Source organism: Triticum urartu, chromosome 3, assembly GCF_003073215.2.
Source record: "Triticum urartu cultivar G1812 chromosome 3, Tu2.1, whole genome shotgun sequence".
Classification (NCBI taxonomy): Eukaryota; Viridiplantae; Streptophyta; class Magnoliopsida; order Poales; family Poaceae; genus Triticum; species Triticum urartu.
The window spans coordinates 445,069,751-445,092,654 of record NC_053024.1 but is presented as its reverse complement, the minus strand read 5'-3'; the positions used below and the strand labels follow the sequence as shown (position 1 = coordinate 445,092,654).

The following is a 22,904-nucleotide window of genomic DNA, read 5'->3' as shown; positions in this document are numbered from 1 at the left end:
AAATCTTGATTTTATTTTTGATTTCCCAAACATTTGTTTTCAAAATTTTAAATATTATTGAATAAGCAAATATTTTTTATCACGAACATTCTTTCAATCCACAAACATTTTATGGTTTATTATGCATTTTATTTCAAAATTCACATTTTTGTTGTTTGATTTTTTTGAAGTATCAAATTATTTAAATTTAAAAAACAAAAACAGAAAAAGAAAGGTTATATTTGGAAAGCAGGCTGCATGTGCCGACCCTTTGGGCTGAACGAAACAGGCGCACTGCATTTTCTCCCAGTGTGCAGAAATAGGTAGTCCCTACTGCATGGGCCGGCCTAGACGGGGAATTGCCCTGTGTGAAACATTTTGTATCACTGATAGGTGGCATCTGTGGATAATAGTTTGCAACTTTGGAGGAAATTTCCATGACGTACCAACAGAAGCAATAGCCCGTTTATTACTAGGCATAGATGCCGGCATTTTGAAAAGATTTCATAATAAAGAAACAGGTTTCCAACAAATGTATGGGTTGTTAAAAAACGTTCACAAATTTGAAAAAAAAATCAAGTTTCGAAAAATGTTCAAACTTGAAAGAAATTTGATTTTAAAAAAATCATATTTTCAAAAGTATTCACAATAAAAAATGTTCCTAGTTTGAAAAATTGTTCACAACTTTTGAAAAAATATCCATGTTTAAAAAATGCTCGATTTATTAAAAAATATGTTGGCAGATTTTCAAAAATTGTGTTTTTAGAAAACACTGCTACAGTAAACCAGACCAGTGCAATTCGGAACCTCTACAGTTGCCACTTGTATGTTTTGGCAAGAGCAGTTGCCCCTCGTTGATAGTGTCACTACGCGGGTTGGCCCAGTAGGACGCCGCCATGTGCGATCCCATGCGTTTTGACGCAGAATGCGTCATAGAGGGAGTCCTACAAAGGATAAATCCTAATCTCACCAAAAAAATGCAAAGGATAAATCCTGTTCGCCGCCCCCCCCCCCCCCCCCCCCCCCGGTTTCTTCGTTATTCGTAGACGACACACACCCACTTCCATCGTTTAATTCCAAATGTGCTGGCACATGTAAGGCAGCATGGGAGGGAAGCTATCTCCTCAGTTTATGGTAGCTTCCAGAAGCTTCCTGGCCGATTTTGGAAGCTTCAGTCTATTTTTTTATTTTGTTTTTTATGGTATGGTTTTATTCGGTTTTTATTTTCCTTTCCTTTTTATTTTTTTTGTTTTCCTTTTTTTCAAATTCGTGATTTATTTTCAAATTCAAAAATATTTTCCAATTCCGTGAACTTTTCTCAAATTTGTGGACCTTTTCCAAATTTCGTAATTTTTTTGGTACTTTTTCATTTTTTGTGAACTTTTTAAAAATTGCAAACCTTTCCTAGCCTCGAACTTGTTGACAATTCATGAACGTTTAAAATGCATGAAAGTTTTACAATCCATGATTTTTTGACAAATCCACAAATAATTTTTTGAGTATGTGAAATTTTTTTTAATTCTTCGAATTTTTGTCAAATTCGTAAACTTTTCATGAACGCTTGAACTTTTTTTGAATCTATCCTTTTTTAATTTTTGTATTTTCTCAAAAAGTCAACGGTCAACAGTGGACCAGTTAACCGTGAGAGGTCAATTGTACCGAGCGACTAGGGAACCAAGCACTTGCCTCGTTGTTGGACCGGCCCATGGAGTAGGGGCATGTGAGAGCTGGCTCCTTTACCTGGAGCTTAATGCGCTTGGGAGGAGGTCTCCTCGAAACGACTTGGGTTTCGCCTGGCCACCCCATGGAGCAACTCGGGTGTGTGTTCACTCGGCTTTGTTGGCCCTTCAAAGAGAGAAAACCCCAAAGACCCAGCTTAACACACATTTTTACCAGTTAGTTTGTATGTTCAAAGGTACATTGGTCATTTTAGCCTCTCCTACTATTTCAGTGGTCAAAAAAACACATTGGTCATTTTAACCCCATCTTTTTCGTAAATCGGCTTACACACCAACATAGTTTTTTTCTTATTGTAAATAAGCTTTAGCCAAGAGAGACAGTTCAAGGAGATAAACACAACGAAGCATGAGTGGTTTCCATCCTCTTAAACCCATAATAAATAGAACCCCTATCAACTTCTCTAGCACCACGGTCTATGGAAACATATGAGATACTCTCTCTCACCGGGTTGAGTGGTCTTTCTTGAAAGAGATTATGCTAAAATTAGGCTTTCGAGAGAATTGAGTAAATCTTATTATGCAATGTGTATCCACTATTGAATACCGGGTTAGCTTTAATGTGGAAGAAAGTGAAAATTTCAAGCCAACAAGGGGTTTAAGCAGGGCGGCCCTTTATCTCCCTATCTATTTTTTTATGTACGGAGGGGATCATTGCTCTCTGTGGAGAATGTTAATACCTTGGGAGTGAAGGTTTGCAAAGATGCTCGCCTATCACCAAACTTCTCTTTGTTGATGACTCGTTGATCATCATAAGGGCTAATATGCACAATATGCACAATGCCGAGACACTTGAATTCAATTCTGGATTCACATTGTGCTACTTCTGGGCAATTGGTAAGTGTTGATAAGTCAAGTATCTTTTTCAGTCCTAATTGGAGTGAAGAAGTGAGAGAACAAATGTGTGTAACTTTGAATATCATGACAGAAGCCCTAAATGATAAATATTTAGGCTTGCCTGCCAATGTGTGGTTGGATAAAACAGATTGTTTTTAGTATCTGATAGATCGTATTATCAACAAAATCAGTGGTTTGAAAGGAAAAATATACATGTTCGAGGCAGTGGTGAATCTACTAAGGGACTTTAACATGCTTAAAGCCCTGCCTCCAGCGCTACAATTTTTTACTACTAGTCTCAAAGCCCAGCCTAGCCCAACAAATGTTCGCATGCCGCAGGCAGCCCAGACCCTCTCCATTTTCTATCTAGATTCGCCACTGGTTGGAGGGCAGGAGATCCTTCTCAAGGTTGTTGTCCAAGCCATACCCACCTATGCATTGTACGTATTTAAAATTCTATAAAATGAAAAGAAATTATTGATGCAATATCGCATTTTTGGTGGGGAGATGAGCATAACCAGAGGAGGGTCCATTGGATGGCTTGGTCAAAAATGTGGGTCCCAAAGAATCAAGGAGGGATGGGTTTTCAGGATATTCACTGTTTCAATCTGGCGATGCTGGCAAAACAGGTATTGTGTCTTCTTAAGAACATGACTCTTTATGTGCTACTATTTTGAGATTGAAGTACCTTCCTGATGGCGATCTATTGAACACCAAGTTAAAAAAGGACCTTCTTATACTTGGCAAAGTATCATGGCAGGCGTGAATTCTCCAAAGCATGGTTAATTATATCTGGCGAGTTGAAAATGGTCAGAAAGTTGATATTTGGGAGGATGCGTGGATTTTATATTGTGCTTCCAGAAAAGTTGTCACTCCAAGAGGGGGTCACTTGTTATCCCGGGTGGTGGACTTTATTGATCCGACTTCTAATAATTGGAATGCCAATCTAGTTAGACAACCTTTGTGGCCTATTAGTGCACAACAGGTCCTTGCTACCCATTTTCCTCTACATGAAATGCAAGATTTTATCGCTTGGAGTTTTACGAAAAATAGTTTGTTTTCGGTTCGGCCAACCTTTTTGGTGGAATGGGATCATCAACATGGAACTAAACTAAGATGTACTAACGGAATGGGACAAACCACTGTTAATCCTATTTGGTATCTGGAAGCTCTCGTGCCCTGCAAAGGTTAAGATCTTTATTTGGCGTACGTTGCATGGTACACTCTCGTGTCATGTTATGCTTGCTAATAGACACCTGAATGTCTCACCTAAAAGTCAGTGTTGCATCTCTGGTCAAGAAGATACAAAACATGTGTTATTTATCTATAATAAAGCAAGAGAAGTTTGGGGATGGACGAAATCATTAATAGAGCTTGCACAGTTGATCGTGGTGGGGAGGTAGTTCCAGAATTCCTACTTCTTTTACGAGAGCAGTATTTATACATTATGGAGAATTTTCGGTAGATCATAGTCATTACTGGTAGATATCTAAGGTTGGAATGTCGTAAACTGGTCCATGAGGAGAAAGTTCAGAATGAGCTACACATCTCTATTCGTGCGCTTACGACTAACTTTCTAATTGCTTCTTCTCCTAAGGCTACTATGATAAATGGGGGTTGGACCAGCCCCCTAGTGGCTTTGTCAAATTTAATGTTGACGCATCTTTTGGTCAAGACCTCCTTAGGGGCACTGCCGGGGCGGTCTTGGGGATGACAAAGTCCAATTCACTGGGGGGGTGGGGGGGGTGGTGGTGGATAGATTTGTGTGCTGATGGATTAATGACTGAATCTTTGGCCCTCAGATTCTGTCTATCACACAAAGGACGATATGCAATCGTCTCGTCATTAACTCGGACAATTTAAAGGTTATTGCTACCATGAAGAATGAAGGACAATCTGCGGGGGCGACGGCAACGGATTTTGACGACTGTTATCATTTTGGCTGTGATTTTCCTATTTCTTCATTTGAGCATTTGTAATAGAGAAGCGAATATGGTTGCTCATGAGCTCGCTAGACTGGCTAGATTTCATTTGCCTCTTGATTAGTTTGAGGAGCCTTTAGATGTAATTGTAACCTTTCTCACAAACGATGTACTTGTTATTTCAAAAGAATAAAGTGTTTTGTCTTAAAAAAAAGGAAAGGCATGACATACTTATTTGGACCAATAGGAAGAGGTTACATCCCCAGGGAGAAATAAAGTTCGTCGAACCCTCACTAACAACAATACTAAACCTTTCCTTAACTTGTTTAGCAGAAGTAGAATCGGCCACAGATTATACCTGGTAAGAAAAGCCCGAAATATCCTGACAGCTGAATGTTACTCTTCAGCTGTCTCTAACTCGAACCAGCCCCAAATAGACGGACGATGAGACGCTTAGCCACGGCCCTAACCAACTGCACCGCATCGGCGGCCTCCTGAATCATACGCACGTCTATGCCGGCTCTGATGAACGGCCCGAAGAAGAGCTCCGATATGGTGACGACCATAACGGTGGTACCAATAAGGTACGCCGCCGCCTTGGGCGGTCGCCACAGCCCGGCAACCCTCGCCCACCGCTCGGCGACGTGGAAAGCGGCCTGGAGCGTGAAGAAGAGCAGCATCTCGCCCGTGGGCGGCTCCAGCGTCATGTACCAGTAGAGCAGCTCGTGGAGGACGCCCGACATGAGGAACGCGGCCAGCACGCCGGCGTCCCGGCCCCACCGGGCTCGCACCGGCTTGTACGCCGACGCGCGGAGGAGGTCCACCGCCATCAGGTTCCACTGCCGGCCCCAGAAGTCGTTAACCGACGCGACGACGAGCGGCGCTCTGAACTGCCTCTCCATGGCCGAGCCCAGCACGGCAGCGGCGACGAGGCCGACAGAAGAGAAGACGAGATCGAGCGTGAGAAAGATTTGTGCGCAGTAGAGGTAGTGGACGACGTAGAGAGGGAGCGAACCAGTGTGTGGGAAGAGCAGGGCGAGGCCGGTGAGGAAGAGAACGCTGCGGCCGCAGGGGAGAAGGAAATCGGCGACGGGCGGTCCCGGTGACGCAGAATGGCTGGTAGGCTGCGGACCTTCGCGGAGCTTGATGGGCAAGCCGGCGCAGAGGAGAAACGGGAGGAGGGGCAGGGATGGTTTGAGCGGGCCGAGGTCGAACGCGAGGAGGACGAGCTTGTTGGCGGCGAGCCAGGTGTGGAAGAAGGTTGAGAAGAGGCGGAGGTGGTAGGAGTTGAACAAGCACGGCAGGTAGACGAAGACGGGGAGCGTCGGAAGGAGTGCGGCGAGTCGGGGCCAGCCCGGACGGAGGCGGCGGCAGGCGTAGCGTGCGTAGACCGCGAACATCGGAACAAGGAGCGTCGTCCAGGCGAGCGCCCTCAGTTCCGACGCAGAGGTGGGCCGCCCGAGGGCTTGCATGGCGCCAGGGGTACGCGGTGCGAGATGAGCCTGCGGATGACACGGAGTCGATCAATGACAAGTCCGTCTATGCTTCCCTCGTGTGGTGATCAGGCTGATCAACAGAATGAAGAGCTATATACGCGCGGCTAAGGTAGGAAGGCGTACGTGCGGCGTGCGGCACGGGTCATGTGGATTGTGGCACAGCAGTCGTTGCGCCTGCATAACCACGATATACGCTCGTACAACATCAATCACGGAGCTCACGAAAACACTGTGACTTCTGCACTGCACAGACCACCAGGAGGAACGACCCAAACGTAAGGGCAACTCCAACCAAGAGACCCAAACAGACACGAAATATGTCTGATTTTTGTCTGATTTGGTCGCTTCGTGGACGGGCAAACATGTGTGTCCGGACGGTGCACTACCCATTTGACACGGACATGGGCGGACATGGAGATCGTCATTCCACAACAGAGGCATCAACACGACTCCTGCGGAGGAGCACCATGAGCTCCTCGAGGTAGCATGTCCATGACGGCTGCTGCTGCACTGGCGGCGGCGACACTCTGACGCGCAGGAGCTCTTCTCTTGCCTCCGTCGCCCGTGGGATGGGTGGTGGGTGAAGTCATGGGATAGGTGGATGGGTGGGGGAGAGATAGGAGGGATGGGTGGTGGGTCAAGCCGGACACAGACGGACAATGGACAACATCTGATTCACCTAAATCTGATCCAAATTTACGATGAGAATGGATTAAAATGGATATGAATGTGCCTCTGCATGGGGCTGCGGTTTTTGTCCGCGCGAATCCAAACGGACATATCCAAATGAAATTGGTCTTCCAATTGGAGTTGCCTTAAGTGACGGTGAGAACTCCCCAATAAATACGCTACACACGCACGTTCACCAATAATTGTGCAAACTTGTACATCCAATAGAGGAGAGGGAGACACGGCATTGCATTTGTACACGAAACTTGTATGGACATTAAGCTGGCCTACGTTATGAACTGACGCTCTGTTACCGTATTCCACACATGCATGATATCAGATGATCAGACAATTCTTTACATAATTACGGAAATAATGACTAATTTCTTCACAAATCAGCAAACCGGGGGAGGTTTCCTCAACTGGGAGGGCAAGTCTTGGCCAGAGGAAGAGGGGACGAGTGTGGGCCGTGCAGCACACCGTCAGCGATCACCTTGTACACTGCCTCCGTCGGGTGCGTCCCATCCCACGAGCCGTACGTGGATGGGTCGTCGCATACGGTGCACCCAGGTCTACCGCATGGCACTGTTTGGTTGCCACAACATGACAGTAGAGTGTTTGTGATTCCTGCAGTCACAACATATATAGGAATTAGTTTTTTGGGGCAGGAATATAGACATGAGTTAGGGTGCCTGTTGCCCTCAAATCTCCGGATTCAAAAAATTCGAAAATGATGGAAAACCCCTCCAGATTCAAATGTAAAGTTCATTGATAGGAAAATAATACTTAGCACACAATATATCAAACAAAACCTTTTAATTGTATATATAAAAGGGGTTTGTTCTAAGAATATTGTACCGAGTAATTCGACACATAAAAGTATTATCATTTTCATATTGTATCAGTATCACCGTGCGCATTTGGGAGCAAATCAAGCTTTGGCTCGCGATAGTGGATCTACATACAAAATATTGGGACGACATCCATATCCACATGGGTTTGTGGTGCTCAATGGCCAAATTCACATCGGTAGCATGAGAAAAAGGATTGCTTCCCCACATGCTTGTTTCATGGAAGATTTGAAACGAGCGTAATGTGAGGTGGTGTCGGTGTTTGTAATAGAAATCTCCGAATGGTGCCACATGAGCAGGATACCAATGTTGGTGCCATCCACCAAGAGGAAGAAAATTTCCTCGAACGGAGGTTCTAGCTTTTTAGACACCCTGGCCAACGGGATCAAAGCCAACTTAGTTTATGCGAAAAAGCAATGCTACGCAAAAACACAAAAATAACGCTCCAAACATCGGTGTGCTTGGCTCCACAATTGAGGACTCACACGTTCTAGAAGATGATCTCGAGGTTGCAATCCATATAGAAGGATTTCAATCCGGGTGAGGGGGTGCGCAATTCGTACCTCAACAAAGTGGGCATAACTAGATAAGAGTCACATCAAAATTGACCTAGCCGCCCATGTACTTCCTACCCCGAAGAAATTGGTGAATGGAAGAACCATATCATGGGCTAGCAGTCATTGGAAAAGATGAGTATAATTGGCAAGGAACACTTCACTGACCAGGGAATCGTCTTGAATGAGTCCTTGGCGAAGGAATATAACTCTCTTAGCTTTCATCTTTGAGTCCAGCCCTCAGTCAGCGCCTTAGCAATCAGACCACTACGTGGAGGGGTGAAATCTGGTAGTAGTCCCTACCTACGTTAGTGAGGGCAGGCGAAAGGAACGATGCCTAAGGAAACTGTAGAATGGTTTGTATAAAACCCGCCAGGGAGGAGCAAGCTAGACCGGATTGAGAGTGACCCACATAATGCGCAGGGCTTGTAGCAGTAGCCCAATAAACGCGGTTGGGTTCGGTCGACTACATGGGGGCATGCCACGTTGGCGAAAATAGTCATGGAGATGACCGACATCAGGTGACACGGTGAAGCTTCTAGAGACACAAGATCTAAGGTTGGCCTCCCAGTGCTCATAGGCGGTTTATCGCTGACAATCTATAACACATGGATTGTTGGAGCCCCACCAGATGGCCCGCGATCGAAGTTAGGATCAAGGAGAGGAGGGGTGGCGTACCAAGAAGATCAAGCCAATGGCCACCAACAACTAAGGGACCGATAGAGCCTACCAAATGGCTCCGGATTAAGGTAGGACAAGTGGGATATCCACCACTGCAAGAGTGTAGAGTTCGAAAAGGATCAAGCCATTGTTTCTAGGGGATTCCTAGCAAACAAGGGCAACACTTCATTGGCTCTGGCAGAATGGGATGTTGAGCATGTTGACTAGGTCGTCGTCGCATGAGTTTCAATCAAGTTGACTTCGGAGGTGGCCCTCGATCAGCAACAGAGCACTTTGGGGTCGGGGAGTAGGAGCATTCCTATTAGAGGGAACGGGGGAACTTGCTTTAGGCGACAAAGTAGACATGCACTGGCAAATTGGTGCGTGACACACGTCAAAAAAGGCAAACATGGGACCCAAGGATTGTTTGCCATCCAAGATGATCATGGCACACACAAGCATGGTGATGTCGATTGGCGCCTGCGACCCACCGCCGTCGTTTTTCGGAATGACATAGAAAACTATTTCCTTTCGGTCACACAGGAGGGCATGGCGGGTTTGAGAGTTCAACGAGTCGCCGTCAATATGAGGCTAAGGGGGATAGGTGCTCGCCAAGCAGGTAGGGCTAATGTTATTTATCTTTACTACAATCCTGGCGTAGCGAAGTAGCAGGTCACGTTCGTTAACTTTGAAGACACTTTATTTGATGACGTTCATAATTGAATTAAAAGTGTCATTACATGAAAAAACTCAATATACGCGGAGAAGATGGAAGTTCCTTGAGGTGAAATGACCGAGACATGGGAAGACAGTAGCACGAGCGACAAACGCTCGGCCTTAGCTGGCTCCACATTGATGGCTACAACATCGAGTTGGGCAGGAGTAGATTGGACGAGCGCGGGATGGAGTGAGGGTTCGCTGCCCGCGTGGAGTGAAGGAAGGCCGCCATATTGAAAGTACAACACATCAACATTTAACATTGTCATTATTCCTATCTCATAAGAAAACATAATTAACATAATTTTCACTTGAAAAGTTCCTATTGTATTAAAAAAATAGTAACTGAACAACCTATGGCCTCCCAGCATGATTCGAACTCGCTAGCCTTTTGATTCCACAAATGTACGTGCTGGCTTGTTTCATCATCCCACTAGAACCTCATGGCCACTTTTTACTCGTCGTGTAGGGCGTCATGGCCAACCCAACGTTTTTGGGTTGCTACTTCAGAGACATGCCAGGGGCATCCCGTTGTTGATCAGGCCAAAATGGGCCAAGATGAACCCATGTTCCATCCATTCCTCTTGGCTTTCTCCGCAACCCCCCCCCCCCCCCCCCCCCCCCCCCCGCGTTCCTAGAAAGTTCGACGAACGCTCAGTGGCCTCTCCTTGTTCGTTGGACCATCTCCGCCCTACCATCCCGGCCACCCACGTCGCGAGACCTCCTCTCCTCTTGCCAATTAGGACGTCCCCGCGACGGTGCACTCGCCACAATTGACGCAAGTCCATGAGACAATGACCATGGCGAGGGGATGAGTAGATGAAGAGCATGGTGGGGAGAGATAAGCGACCAACACCACAACCATTAATGTTGTGGAGGCTAGACGAGTGGATGGGAAAGCGGCAACAGCTAAATCGGCGACCCAAACATTTCGGATAGGGCGGTTTCTTCCGTGGGAGCATGGGCTAGTCTCGTGAAGCATGGGCTAGTCTCGTGAAGCATGGGCTGAACTACTAAAGTGAGTTACAAAAACTAATATAACCACTTACAATTTTGGGTGCAGTTGTTCAGTCTTTTTGAAGCATCATTTTTTTCACGGATACACGAATGTGATTTCGTAACGAACTTTGCATCCATGTTGAAAAAACATCAATGTTTCGTGCCAAAAAAATCAGTATTTTTCTGAATTGTAGTAGAGAAAAGTATAATTTTCGTCCCTCAATTCTTGGCGGAGTCTAGATTTGGTCCCTTAAGTCCAAAACCGGACAACTTGCACCCTTAACTATTGAAACCAGACAAGATTCATCCCCGTTCGTGGTTTTGACCAGTTTTGGTGCTGTCCCACCCCGGTTTTGACTGTGCCGACTGAAATTCATGTACTTTTTCAAGTCCATCTAATGTTTTCAAATTCTGGTATTTTTTCAAATACGTGAGCTTCTTTAAAAAAAATGTTCTTTTTTTAAATCCACGTACTTTTTCCAAGTTCACGTACTTTTTTTAAATCCGCGCACTTTTTAAAAGTTCATGCAGTTTTTCAGATTCATTTATTTTTTAAAAATAGAAGTGTTTTCATATTCGCGTACATATTTTTGGAAAGAGTTCATGAATTTGAAAAGTTTATGCGAACTTGGAAAAAGTACACGGATTTCAAACTTTTTTACGAAACAACTACGTGAGTTTCAAACAAAGTTCATTGATCGGAAAAGAAACACGGATTTGAAACAAGTTTGCGAATTTCAAAAAATAGTTCATGGATTTGAAAAACAATACTTGGATTTGATACAATTACACAAACTTGGAAAAAATATGCGGACCTGGAAAAATAAGTGGATTTAAAAAAGTACGCAATTTGTTTTTTTGAATGTATTTGAAAAAGCATGCAAATTTCAAAAATAGTTCACGTATTTGAAAAAGGTATGTTTATTTTTGAAAAAATTATGCGGCCTTGCAAAAACTACGCGGATTTGAAAAGAGTATGTGAATTTCAAAAAGTTCACAAATATCAAAACAATACGTGAATTTGAGTTAGCACCGGTCGAAACCGGGGTGACTCATCACCATAACCGGTCAAAACCGAGACCGGGGATGAAACTTGTCTGGTTTCTATAGTTGGGGGTGCAAGTTGTCTGGTTTTGAAGTTGAGGAACCAAATCTAGACTTCATCAAAAGTTAAGAAACGGAAAGTATACTTTTCTTATTTTAGTAACATTTTTTGTTTCAGATTTTACTGTTCACGCGCAGAACAACGCTTTTGCTTTTAGTGTACCTTCACCCATTTTAGTTCATGGAATACATATGTTCTCTCCATAAAATCAAGTAACTAATTAATTTTTTATCATTGATAAGAAAATTAGCTTCGCCAACTTACATGGATTGGCACTGGAACAAAGTGTTGACAACTCATCATGTAGCATGATTTATTCTTCTATCACTATCTGAGTCATTTTCTTTGGTACCGAAAATTTATGTAACCATGGCTGTTTCAATGCATTGAAAAGGATGGTAGAAACTTTATGAGGACTGGAGCGCTTGATGCGACATGAAGTTTTTGATCCTGAGCTCACCCTCATGAACAGTAAAATCAAAATAAATAGGAAAACAATTTAAAAAATTAGATTTTCCTTTTGTGAAAACATTGATGAATTCTTCCCAAATGTAGAAAAAAATAGTGATGAAATGACATTCATGAAGGTCTTGGCCAAAAAAAAACTGATGCTCTGGAGCATCAATTTTTTGTTTTTTTGCCCTAGCCTCCAAGAATATCTTTTCATTACAAATTTTGCAAACAGTTAAATTGGTCATCAATGTTTATCCAAAAAAATCAGATGTTTTTGTAACTTTTTTACTATTTTTTCAAATTCACAAGGGAGCATGTGTGCTTAGGATCAAAAGAGCACTTTCGCTTTACATTGACCGACTACCAAGTGCTTATTGTGAGCTATTTGTGATGCCATTATTTGTTATGGTCTATCATGTAATGCACATCCCATTCAGATTGATGGCCTCACAAATTCACATTTAACTATCTGTAATATCTTTAAATATCTCATCCTATAACAAAAGGTTTGAACAATGCCCAACTACATACGTAATACACTATACAAATTATTTATTGTGTATTAGATATCTGAGTGTTCTGATCTTTCTCAAATATATACATCAACATGGACGAGCGCGTCAACACGCGCTTGTCATGATCTAGTTTTTTTAGACAGTAGTAATTTTTGTTAGAAGATTTTAGACGGTAGTAATGAGTTCTTATTTTTGTATGGTCTTCCCAAATAAAAGAAGACAAGAAAAGGCGGGCCAGGCTCTCAGTGGAAGCGAATAAAGCACTACGAGATGTGTTAGCTGGACTTTTGCCAAAGCTAAGGCTGGAGGCCCAACTACTATTAGCAAACTGGCCACCACACGACGTGCTTGTTGCTGTTGCGCTGCCTTATCTGGCCACAACCGCATAACTACATGTGCTCGTCCCTCTGTTACCCTGTACTCGCCCCACAGTGTTTCCAAAGAAACAGAGGTATTCCAAACGAACAACTATCATTGCATGGCCGTGACCATGATCGGTGCAATGTCGCCATCACAACGCAATGGAGCCAAAAACGAGAAGTAATGTAAACAAGAAGAAGAAGAAGAGGCGGTCGCGCGCACACGTACGTACGTACCTAGCCGTTCGGGGCCCTGGAAGATGCTCATCATGGCGCCGTACCAGTCGGCGTAGACGATGGTGACGTCCGGGTGGCGGAGCCGGAGCGCGTCGAGCCGCGCCGTGAGGACCCGGTTGTGGTACTCGGCGAACCTGTTGAACCACGCGAGGCACCCCGTCCGCGCGTCGTAGTCCCCGGCCCTGGCGCTCCGGAACCGCCGCAGGTAGAGCGGCGCGCACCCGAAGGGCAGGTTCCCGGGCACCATGAACGCCCTCGCGCCCATCCCGATCAGCTCCTCCACCGCCGCCGCCAGCTTCTCGACCACGGCCGGCACGAACGCCCGCACCCTCTCGCGCGGCATCCCGCTCGAGAAGGCGAAGTTGTAGTCGTTGCCCCCGATCTCGCCCAGCGCCACCAGCGCGTCGGCCAGCACGTTGGTGCCGACTAGGAGATGCCACGTACGTACGGGGTGTCAGAGAATGACTGTGGTAAATGCTGCTGCTAGTACTGTAGTACCAGACTTACGGTTCTGCTGCGCGAGCTGCTGCATGTGGGCCCTGAACCAGATCATTTGCGTGTCGAGCGAGAAGGGGGTGATGTCCATCCCCTTGCCGGCGAAGAAGGAGCCGTTGTTGGCGGTGGCCGAGATGATGGCGAAGTTGGCGCCGTGCTCGAAGTCCGCCGGGGCCGTGCTCGTCCGGATGGCCGTCACATTGGCCAGCCCAAGCTCCTGCGCTGCAACGAATGAACACCATGCAAGACTCCATCGTAAGTGGTAGTGGTACAGTACATTGCGCATGATTGTACAGCATGAACCGTATGGTAGTTAAGGCAGGTACGTAAACCGTTGAATGCCCTTTCGATCGGGAACGTGTAGGTAAGCGACGGGTCCGTGCATGACTGTGTGGCAGCATCGTGCAAGTTCTTGCACAGTTTAATTGGCAAGTAGTCGCCGTCAAACGTGCACAGTTTAGAGGGCCATGGCCCTGTATATATCCTAATTAAGAGGGTAACTGCACTCGTATAAGCACGTACATACAAGCCCTGTGCATGAGCAAGGGTCTTAACACGGTACCGTAGACAACAATAGAGAAGCCGGTCATCCAACCATATACATCAAAAAGGCATCAAACCCGGATGACAGGGTTGGCCAGCCAGGTCAAGTGCTTTTTGGCCAAAAAATAGTGGATACTTGACTATTCTATGTTACGTTCAATTTTGATTCATTTTTCTATTTTGAACAAAAGACCATAAAGCAAAATAATCTGTAAACAAAAAAGACGAGAGTGTATAGGTATCCCTCAGTGGGCAATTGGTAGCCATCAAATCAAGATCTTTCATTTCTTTGTTCTTGCTCGAATATAGTGTTTAGGTTAGATAGTTCTTAATGATGAGTTAGCAATAGTCATTTCGTTGTCGCGTGAAGAATTAAGGAAGGTGGAAAAGATATGTGCACCTCTTGTGTTCCTATAGTGGTCATTACTGGTAGAAATCCTGGCTATCAATACCCCTCTATTACTCACCACAAATGTTTTGGTCATTGCAACAAGGGTCATTTTTTCCCAGACGTCTTCTATTGACAATTTTGAGGAAGCCATTTGCTTGCACAATGTCTTTTGGAATTCTAAAGGGCCTAATAAGATTCATTCTATTTATATCTCGATGGTAGACGCCAACATAGATAGGGAGGTGGCTTGACTACATAGAGTAGCGGCTTCCTAGTTTGGTCTAGATCAACTGACGGCAGCCTAGGCTAGCGTAGAAGCCATCGACCGGGCGAGTGTGAGTCGTCAACGGTGGATTGTAGTGGTGGAGAACATGATAGGTAGGGGGGCTATGACATTGGACATCATCCTTCCTCTTTTGATGTGTGGTGCTCGGTCTAGATAAATAAGGAATATAAATCCTTTAGGAGAATCGAATCAGCTTCTGCAGATTTGTTCACGCAGACATGTTGCGATGACAGTGATGTCGACAATGACTCATCTTTGATATATCCATCATTGGTTGGATCCCAACTATCAAGTTATGTTGTGGTGATATCCTTAGAGTTGAAGACATTGAACCGAAGTTCGTTGGTTAGTCAAGGAATCGTGTCAACTCTAGCGACATTAAATTCTTGAAGGCATTGTCTTGTAGCACTGAAGCATGTTTTCTGGTTAAAATCCTTTGACATTACTTTGTTTGGTTGGATAACAATGATGCATGTGATAACCCTTCTTACATGCCGTTCTATAAAGTCTTTCTCTTTATTACACTCTTGTTGTGCTGTTTTTGCCGGCTCACGTGTTGTTGATATTCTTATTTTGGGTCGTGGTGGTGGTGGTGGTGGTGGTGTGTGTGTGTGGGGGGGGGGGGTGTTACTGTCGGTGTTTGATCCAATTTTGGCTATGGTAGATAATTTGTTCCTAATGCCTTTTTTTTCTTAGCAAGTTCTTCCTTGGTTTTGGAATATTATATAAGAAATATGTGGTTGTGTGCATCATTAGTTGGTTAAGAGGCCAAGAGTATATCTATGATATTTAGAAAGAACATAGAAGGCATGATCTTTACAGTAGAGACCTCTAATTTTGACAACAAAAAATGCACATACTTGAGGCATTGTACCTATCATATTTGTATTAACTTCCATTCGTGTGGCACGGACACCCAACTGCCGCCTCCTCCTCCAAAAAAAGCTAGGGTTCCTTTGTCTCTCGTTAGCGCCGGCGTCGGTCCGCCTTGTCTCCCGTGGCACTAGGGCAATGTAGGCGTGGTGGATCCCGGCCTTTGCTGACGGGAGAACTACGTTTTTAGATGTTTCTTTTAGTTTTGTTAGGGTTTGTGTCATTCTCGGGAAGACAAGACGGCGATGACTCCCTAAAGATGGAATAAGTGTCTCCCCGCCTAGTCCCCATTCCAGCGGTGCGTCTAGCATCGCTAGAGGGCATGTGCAGGTGTGTCTCCGGCACATGTCACATGATTCGGTTGATGGTTGTCTTTGGTAGATCTACTTGGATCCGAACTTCGTTTGTCTATGTTCGTGTGTAAAGTTGGATCCTTCCGATCTACGTGTCTCTTCATTGGTGGTGGATGTTGTTCTAGTGTGTTGGTCCTATGGGACCTTAGAACGATGACTTCCTGACTGTCTACTGCAACAAATTTTGCCCGGCTCTAGGGAGGGAGGAGCGATGACGGCAGCGCACCATCGGCTCGCTTCAGTGCTTGTAGTCATCGCTAGGTGGTCTACGAATTTGGATGTAATTTTTATTATTTTTGGTGTTTGTTGTACTATCATGGTTGAAGATGAATAGATCAGAAGTTTTTCCGCAAAAAAGAACTTCCATTCATGTCGTTTTCCTATGGAAAATATATCTTTTGGTATATCAGCTATAACCGAGTTTACTTTTGTTATTGAAACTATAATAACAAATTTTTTTTATGAACTTTCATCGAAAATCTCATGTTTCTTTTCGTCCATTTTCTAGTTTTTCATGTACTTTTCCAATTTCTTGTTGAAAAAGTTAGATAATCCCAAAAAGAATCTAATATGTCGTTTTCTATTTTTCTTTTCTTATAGACCTGCATGGTTTGTTAAACCATCATCTTTCTTTCTTTCTTTCTTTCTTTCTTTCTTTCTTTCTTGAGAAACACCGATTACAAATCCAATTCGGATATAAAGTTTTCCTCACATGATAAGTGATACACGTCAGGTGCGTGACACTCCAGACCTTGACGTTTTTAATGGTAATTTCAGTCACGCAAGGATGGTAAATTCCAGTGATCCACGACAAGTTTTTGTTAAAGATAAACTGAAGCACCAAAGTTGCCATGCTTGACAGCTAAAGTTGTCATCCTCGCGTCACTAAACTTCCGTCGAGAACGCTCAGAGTTGTCATGTGCTCGTATCTGACGTGTGGCACTTATTAGGGTCCAAGTTTTCGGATCAAAACAAAATCAGCAAATAGTAGAAATAGTAGAGAGACCAAAAATATTTTTTTTTTGATTAAGACAAGAGTGTGAGTGTAAAAGGTTGGTATGTCGTACACGGATAAGGATTTGCCATGTTCTAAAGTGAAAGCTAGTATGATTTATAGGGATAGGGATTTGTCATGCTTGTGTATGAGGATTTGTAATGTTATAAAGTGGGAGTTGTCATAGCGTAAAAAAATGATACACCTGAGGGCGTTAGATTTTTATTAACCCTAAGAATGATGTATTGTCATCTTTAAAAGCATTTTTTATATCTCTCTTTGATGTTACTTACAGAAATAGCTGACATGATTTTTGTTGGATATATTCCCGGAGTAGTGCGAATGCAAATTTGCGATTGACACTCCCGGAGTTGACACCACCGTGTACAGGCAACGGAGAAGATGGAATTCCGTCATTCCGTGAAAGACACACGTTGCGGAACGCACACTAGTGCCATCAAGGCGCCAACACGAACACGCACACTTAAAACAGCTGAAAGAAGTTAAGGAAATGCAGACGCAAGCAGTATGCTCACCGATGAAGTCGATGACGAGGCGGCCGTCGCTCGCCCGGCCGGTCGGATGGCCAAAGAACGTGGTCCCGTACGGCGGCGCTCCGTACGGGCTCGGGTTCTTCGCCGTCAGGCGCACGTAGTTGCCGGTGTCGGTGAGGGAGTCGCCGAAGCTGAAGATGCGCGAGTAGCAGCTGAGCGCCGAGCTGCCGCTCCCAAGGCCCAGGACCAGGAGAGCATGCCACACGGCGAGCGCCAGCGAGAAATGGCCTCCTGGGAACCACATAGGATGGCACTGGTATTTACCGGCCGCGGCCGGTCGCTCAGCAAGTGAGCCGGCAGCGTGGCCGAAGAAGCAGAGAGGGAAATGAGAAGAGCATGGGCTAGCTTAGCTTGGCCAAGTGGGCAGGGCAGCCGGTGTTTCTTGTTGAGCGTTTGCGGAGAGCTCGGGAGGCCATTATGAAGGCATATATGCCCGAAAGCGTCCTCGTATGCGCCTTCCAGCGTACGTTATACGGGAGTCGGCCCCATGTAATTTCCCTACCTTCTACAATGAAATGATACGCATCGTGCATATTCGCGAAAAAGTTAGGCATATATGAGTGTGCAGGGGATGGATGAATTACAGGTTGCCGTCCAAGGATTCCAAGGACCCAAGGACGATCAACAAGGATGTAGACAACACTGCAATGGATGGATACCAGCATAAATATGTACAGGCATGCCTGTGAACGGCCAAACTAACCGAGCAATTAACACTGATTTCTCGTTAAAAAATGAGTGAAGTGCATCATAGGTCCTCGAACTATTTTAGAGGTGTCACATAGGTCCTCGAACTATGAAAGTCGTCATCTAGGTCCTCAAGGTGCAATATGTGTGCCATTCTGGTCCTCAAACTATTTCGAAGGTGTCACGTAGGTCCTTGAACTATTTTAAAGGTGTCACATATATACACACTTATTACACTTCAAGGATTTCCGAGGACCTATATGGCATTTTTCATAGTTTAAGGACCTATGTGATACCTTAAAAATAGTTCAAGGACCTAGGATGCACTTCACTCTTAAAAAATGATGCATTGCCAATCACATACTATGTTTTTTTACCTCCCCATGTCGGGAAACATGCATGGCCAACGGTCGTGAGCAACGAGTAGGCGCAACATATTTCACCATCTCATTTTCATGGGTGAATCGAGGAGGACATGAGCAGCCAGATAGCGTGATGCAGATCGGGTTGTCCAAGGGCGATTGATTGTCTGTGGACTCTACCTCTTTGCTCGGTCTTTCTATCTTGTTTGTTTCCTGGCAGAGGTTCACAAAATGGTGGCCCGGGTGGCCCAGGTCCAGGAATGTGTGGGTCTTAACGAAATTGGCAGGCGTTCACTTGTCATTTTGTTCGCTTCCGTGATTTGAACGGCATGTGCGCAGTCGATTTCAGCAAAAGGTAGATTGGCTGCGTTTGAGCAAGGTGAGCAGCAGTTCGCGGACGATAGAACTTGGCTGGATGTTGTTAATTCACTCGATTCGACATTGATTCGGACGACCAAATAAATTACAGTGGGTAACTTAAAAGGTGTTTGGATCCAAGAAACTTATTTTAGTCTGACTAAAAATAGTTTTTTTAAGAGGCTAAAGATCAAAACACCCCTGACCAAAGAGGGGCTAAAAACTAGTCTTGAGACTAAATTTTTTTAATCAGGGTTACCCCTACTAAAATTAGTCCTCTCTCTCCTCATTTAACTCCTCTCCTTTAACACATGCGAGTTCTGGATTAGAGAGTTTGGAGGATAATAAATGCTCATTAACTTGATTTTAGTCTCTTTAGTATTGGGATCCAAGCATGGATGACGCTAGCAAGTTTTAGTCCCACTACTTTTGGTCATGAGACTAAAACGTAACAAAGCACCCTCTCAGAGAAATGTGTATTTGAATAGGGCGATTTAGGCGCCGACTGACCGGCCCAATTTTGGCTCGGTCGCCTAGCAGACCTTGATTCAGTTTTGTAGCAGCCGCATGATAGCCCTCGACTGAGTCAACACATCCACCCTTTTCCGTTCATTCCCTGCAAAAACCAACTCGAGAAAAAGGGCAGCTCTGCTCGACCGTCCACCGCGCTGACGGCGCCTCCTCCTCCCCCGCCTACCACCATCTTCCCCGCATGCTTCTACTGCGACGTCGGTCGACTCGCCGGCGGCAGCACAACGATCCCGTAGTCGTCGTTGCAGCAAAATCAAGGTGTGTGTTAGGACCGTGAGTATATCAATCAGAGGGGGAGGGTGGTGAATGTGAGATTCAAAATTTCTTTCGAAAGTTTTGAACAGATCCCAAACACAGCAGCGAAGATAAGGTTCGGTAGATATGAACTCAAACAAGCATATTATTGAGGAACAAAATCTTCGACGTAAGATGCAATAATGGTTCGAGCATAGTATAAAATAGGCTTGATGATAATGATGGCAAAGCAGTATGCCAATAGATATACTAACATGACAGAGAGCTAGAGATGAACTACGATGGATAACTGAGAGAAATAACTGTAATGAGGTAAATGATCACAATACAGACGAGGATGAGAACTATGACAACAAAATAGAGTGAAGAGGGTGCAACAATACGAGCAACGAATAATAACTGAAGGAAATGACAGAAGAATTAAGAGAAAATGATATGCAACGGAGTATGAATGATCAGATAAACTATCGTTAAAGAACGAATGAAAATTGCTGAAAGTATTGAAGTGAAGTAAATAGAACCAGTGGTGCTCGATGGCAACCGAGAGATTTGGTAGACCAATTCATCCTTCTGCCAAAGGGCTACGTCTGGTTGGAGGGGCTGTGACTTAACACGGAAGATAAACTCTCTTCACCCTATTCTCCTTCAACACAGAGCTTATCTGTGATAGCCTGGCTTAATAGGGATGATAGACTACTCATATCAATAAGGAATTCCTTCTTTTCCGGGAGCCCATTCGGACAGAATTCCAAAGTTAAGCGTGCTTAGCTTGGAGTAGTGTCAGGATGGGTGACCGATCGGGAAGTTGCTCTCGGGTGCGCATGAGTGAGGACAAGGTGCGCAGAAAAGACTAGTATTGATCTGTGGGGCCAGTCTAGATCCCGCCAGGAGTGACGACCACCGGCGGGTGTGTCCGGGGTGTTACAAGTTGGTATCAGAGCCGACCCTCGCGGTTACACGGATGATTGCGGACAGGTGCGCGGTCATGTTGTTCATGACGTTTGTGACCCGTCGTGGCACCCAGCATGGCACATGTACCGGACTAGATGCACAGACGTATGTGCCAAGAGGGAACATTCCTGTGGCCCGACGAGGACGTCGGTTCCTTTGAGTGGGGGTGTATGTGATAGCCTGGCTTAATAGGGATGATAGACTACTCATATCAATAAGGAATTCCTTCTTTTCCGGGAGCCCATTCAGACAGAACTCCAAAGTTAAGCGTGCTCAGCTTGGAGTAGTGTCAGGATGGGTGACCGATCGGGAAGTTGCTCTCGGGTGCGTATGAGTGAGGACAAGGTGCGCAGAAAAGACTAGTATTGATCTGTGGGGCCAGTCTAGATCCCGCCAGGAGTAATGACCACCGGTGGGTGTGTCCAGGGTGTTACATTATCAAACCCTGGTTGATTTCACTCGTGGTAGATACTTTTCGGCGATCTCCGGACCTTCGGCCGACCTTCACGAACCACAATTACTCTTGGTTGCTGAAGATCTAGCTCGGTGAAGACAACACCTCTTCAACACTCGAGCCAAAACCCTATCAGTCTAGAGAGTGCGTGACTCTCAAGAGAACCACAATTACTCTTGGTTGCTGAAGTAGGTACAAGAACTCTAACTCAAAACTACTGTGATGCTAAACCACCGTCTAAGTTTGGGCTCTTGATTTTTTTCTTCTCTCGGTGGATCTTAAGCTCAAATCACTCGGAGAGGGGTTGCTCAAATCAATCTTCTCAGAAATCTCAAGCGGAGCAGCCAATGGACAATGTTGAAGCGGGGTGGCTATTTATTGCCGCAACCTTTCTTGATGGGAAATGACATTTTTTGGACACGAGGAGCAGCCGTTGACTGAACGACACAAGTCCAATGGTCAGAAATTTGAGCACAATGGTAACACTTCTTGCGGAGCAAGTAATGCTAATTCCTCAATCCGAAAGATATCTCCTGCAGCACCAAGAACAACGTCTATTGCTGCCAGGTAATCATTCGGAGCATAAAGAGATTTCTCTCGCATCTTTCATAGGTTTTGGGCTAAGCATCACATCGGATCTAAGCTTCGAAAACCTATACCCCTCTTAATAGTACGGAGGTCCTATGACTCAATTGAACAGAAGAAGAAAGATGAAAAGAGTACTACGTCTTCAATTTGACTTCGACTTCCGTTTGCTGCCGTCAATTTCTTTGGACGACGATACCGAACAAGTGCTTCGCTTCAACAATAAACGTTCAAGGGGTTAATTCCTGCACATCAATATTCTCGTCTACATGTCTTCATCAGATGTAGCTCTTTCTTCTCTGCAACACAGATATACTTCGGTGAAGTTCCTCGAACATGGCACCGGAGACAACATTCTCTTCGGTTTCTGTATGGACTATTTCTCTCTGTATGCACTAGCAAACAAATTAGTCCATACCTGTTTCTGTCAACAATCTCCAAAACAAAGGTAGGCAGATATTGCACCAACAATCTCCCCCTTTTTGGACGATTGTTGACAAAACAGATCATTTCGAGGGATAGATAATGAATGGAATGGAATGCAAAGGATAATAAAAGACGAGAGATAATTACGAATATAAAACACGCTCCCCCCGAAGATATGCCTCAGAGCATAAAATAAATGGGAAGGTAGCGAGGTAATTCTTCGTATGAGTGACATTGACCTATGATCTCATTCGATGATACTTTCAATGCACTCGACAGTGTCTGAGATAGTTCTTGCCACACAATCTTTAAAATGAATTAGATAGATATAGCGAGTACTTGGAAATGATTTGTGACGAAGGATATGTCATGAGGGTTTTCTCATAGCACAATTTGAATCCACATGAGATATAAGTTTCCTGCAAGTTAGATATTCAAGAATAAATAGAGCAAGATAAATATGAGTAAATTGCTCGAAGTGGATATGCTTCATATGTGGTTTTCCTGCAACAAGGATAATATGAGGGATATGTGCGAGGAAAAACACTTTGTCAGTCATATAGATAACTTTCAATGTCAAGAAATTTTAGATTGAGGCTGACAATCTTTTCTTGCAAGGTCATATAATGAAGGATAATAATCATAGCATATCCAACCATAGCAAATATGGTTCATTTATCACTCAATCTAATTTTCTCTCTTTGTGCCATCACTCGAT

General features: G+C 44.6%; 2 protein-coding genes across 2 annotated transcripts; both read right to left on the bottom strand.

Moving 5' to 3' along the window:
* Positions 1-4,689: 4,689 nt before the first annotated feature.
* On the bottom strand, positions 4,690-6,021 carry LOC125548459 (probable long-chain-alcohol O-fatty-acyltransferase 1). Its single transcript, XM_048712049.1, has one exon. The coding sequence runs from the start codon at positions 5,944-5,946 to the stop codon at positions 4,888-4,890; it is 1,059 nt and encodes a 352-aa protein (XP_048568006.1). The 5' UTR covers positions 5,947-6,021; the 3' UTR covers positions 4,690-4,887.
* Positions 6,022-6,790: 769 nt separating this feature from the next.
* Positions 6,791-18,073, bottom strand: LOC125544271 (GDSL esterase/lipase At1g28600-like). Its single transcript, XM_048707886.1, has 4 exons — positions 17,561-18,073; positions 13,597-13,806; positions 13,090-13,515; positions 6,791-7,266 (listed from the first exon to the last, which is right to left on the bottom strand). The coding sequence occupies exons 1-4, from the start codon at positions 17,820-17,822 to the stop codon at positions 7,058-7,060; spliced, it is 1,107 nt and encodes a 368-aa protein (XP_048563843.1). The 5' UTR covers positions 17,823-18,073; the 3' UTR covers positions 6,791-7,057.
* Between the last annotated feature and the right edge of the window lie 4,831 nt (positions 18,074-22,904).

Bases quoted from the DNA above. Each gene is read 5' to 3' on its own strand.
- LOC125548459 (XM_048712049.1), bottom strand. From the start codon at position 5,946: ATGCAAGCCCTCGGGCGGCCCACCTCTGCGTCGGAACTGAGGGCGCTC.
- LOC125544271 (XM_048707886.1), bottom strand. From the start codon at position 17,822: ATGTGGTTCCCAGGAGGCCATTTCTCGCTGGCGCTCGCCGTGTGGCAT. The intron at 13,807-17,560 runs GTGAGCATACTG...CATTCGTTGCAG, and splicing joins CCTCGTCATCGACTTCATCG to CGCAGGAGCTTGGGCTGGCC. The intron at 7,267-13,089 runs GTACGTACGTAC...TTGTGACTGCAG, and splicing joins CCAGGGCCCCGAACGGCTAG to GAATCACAAACACTCTACTG.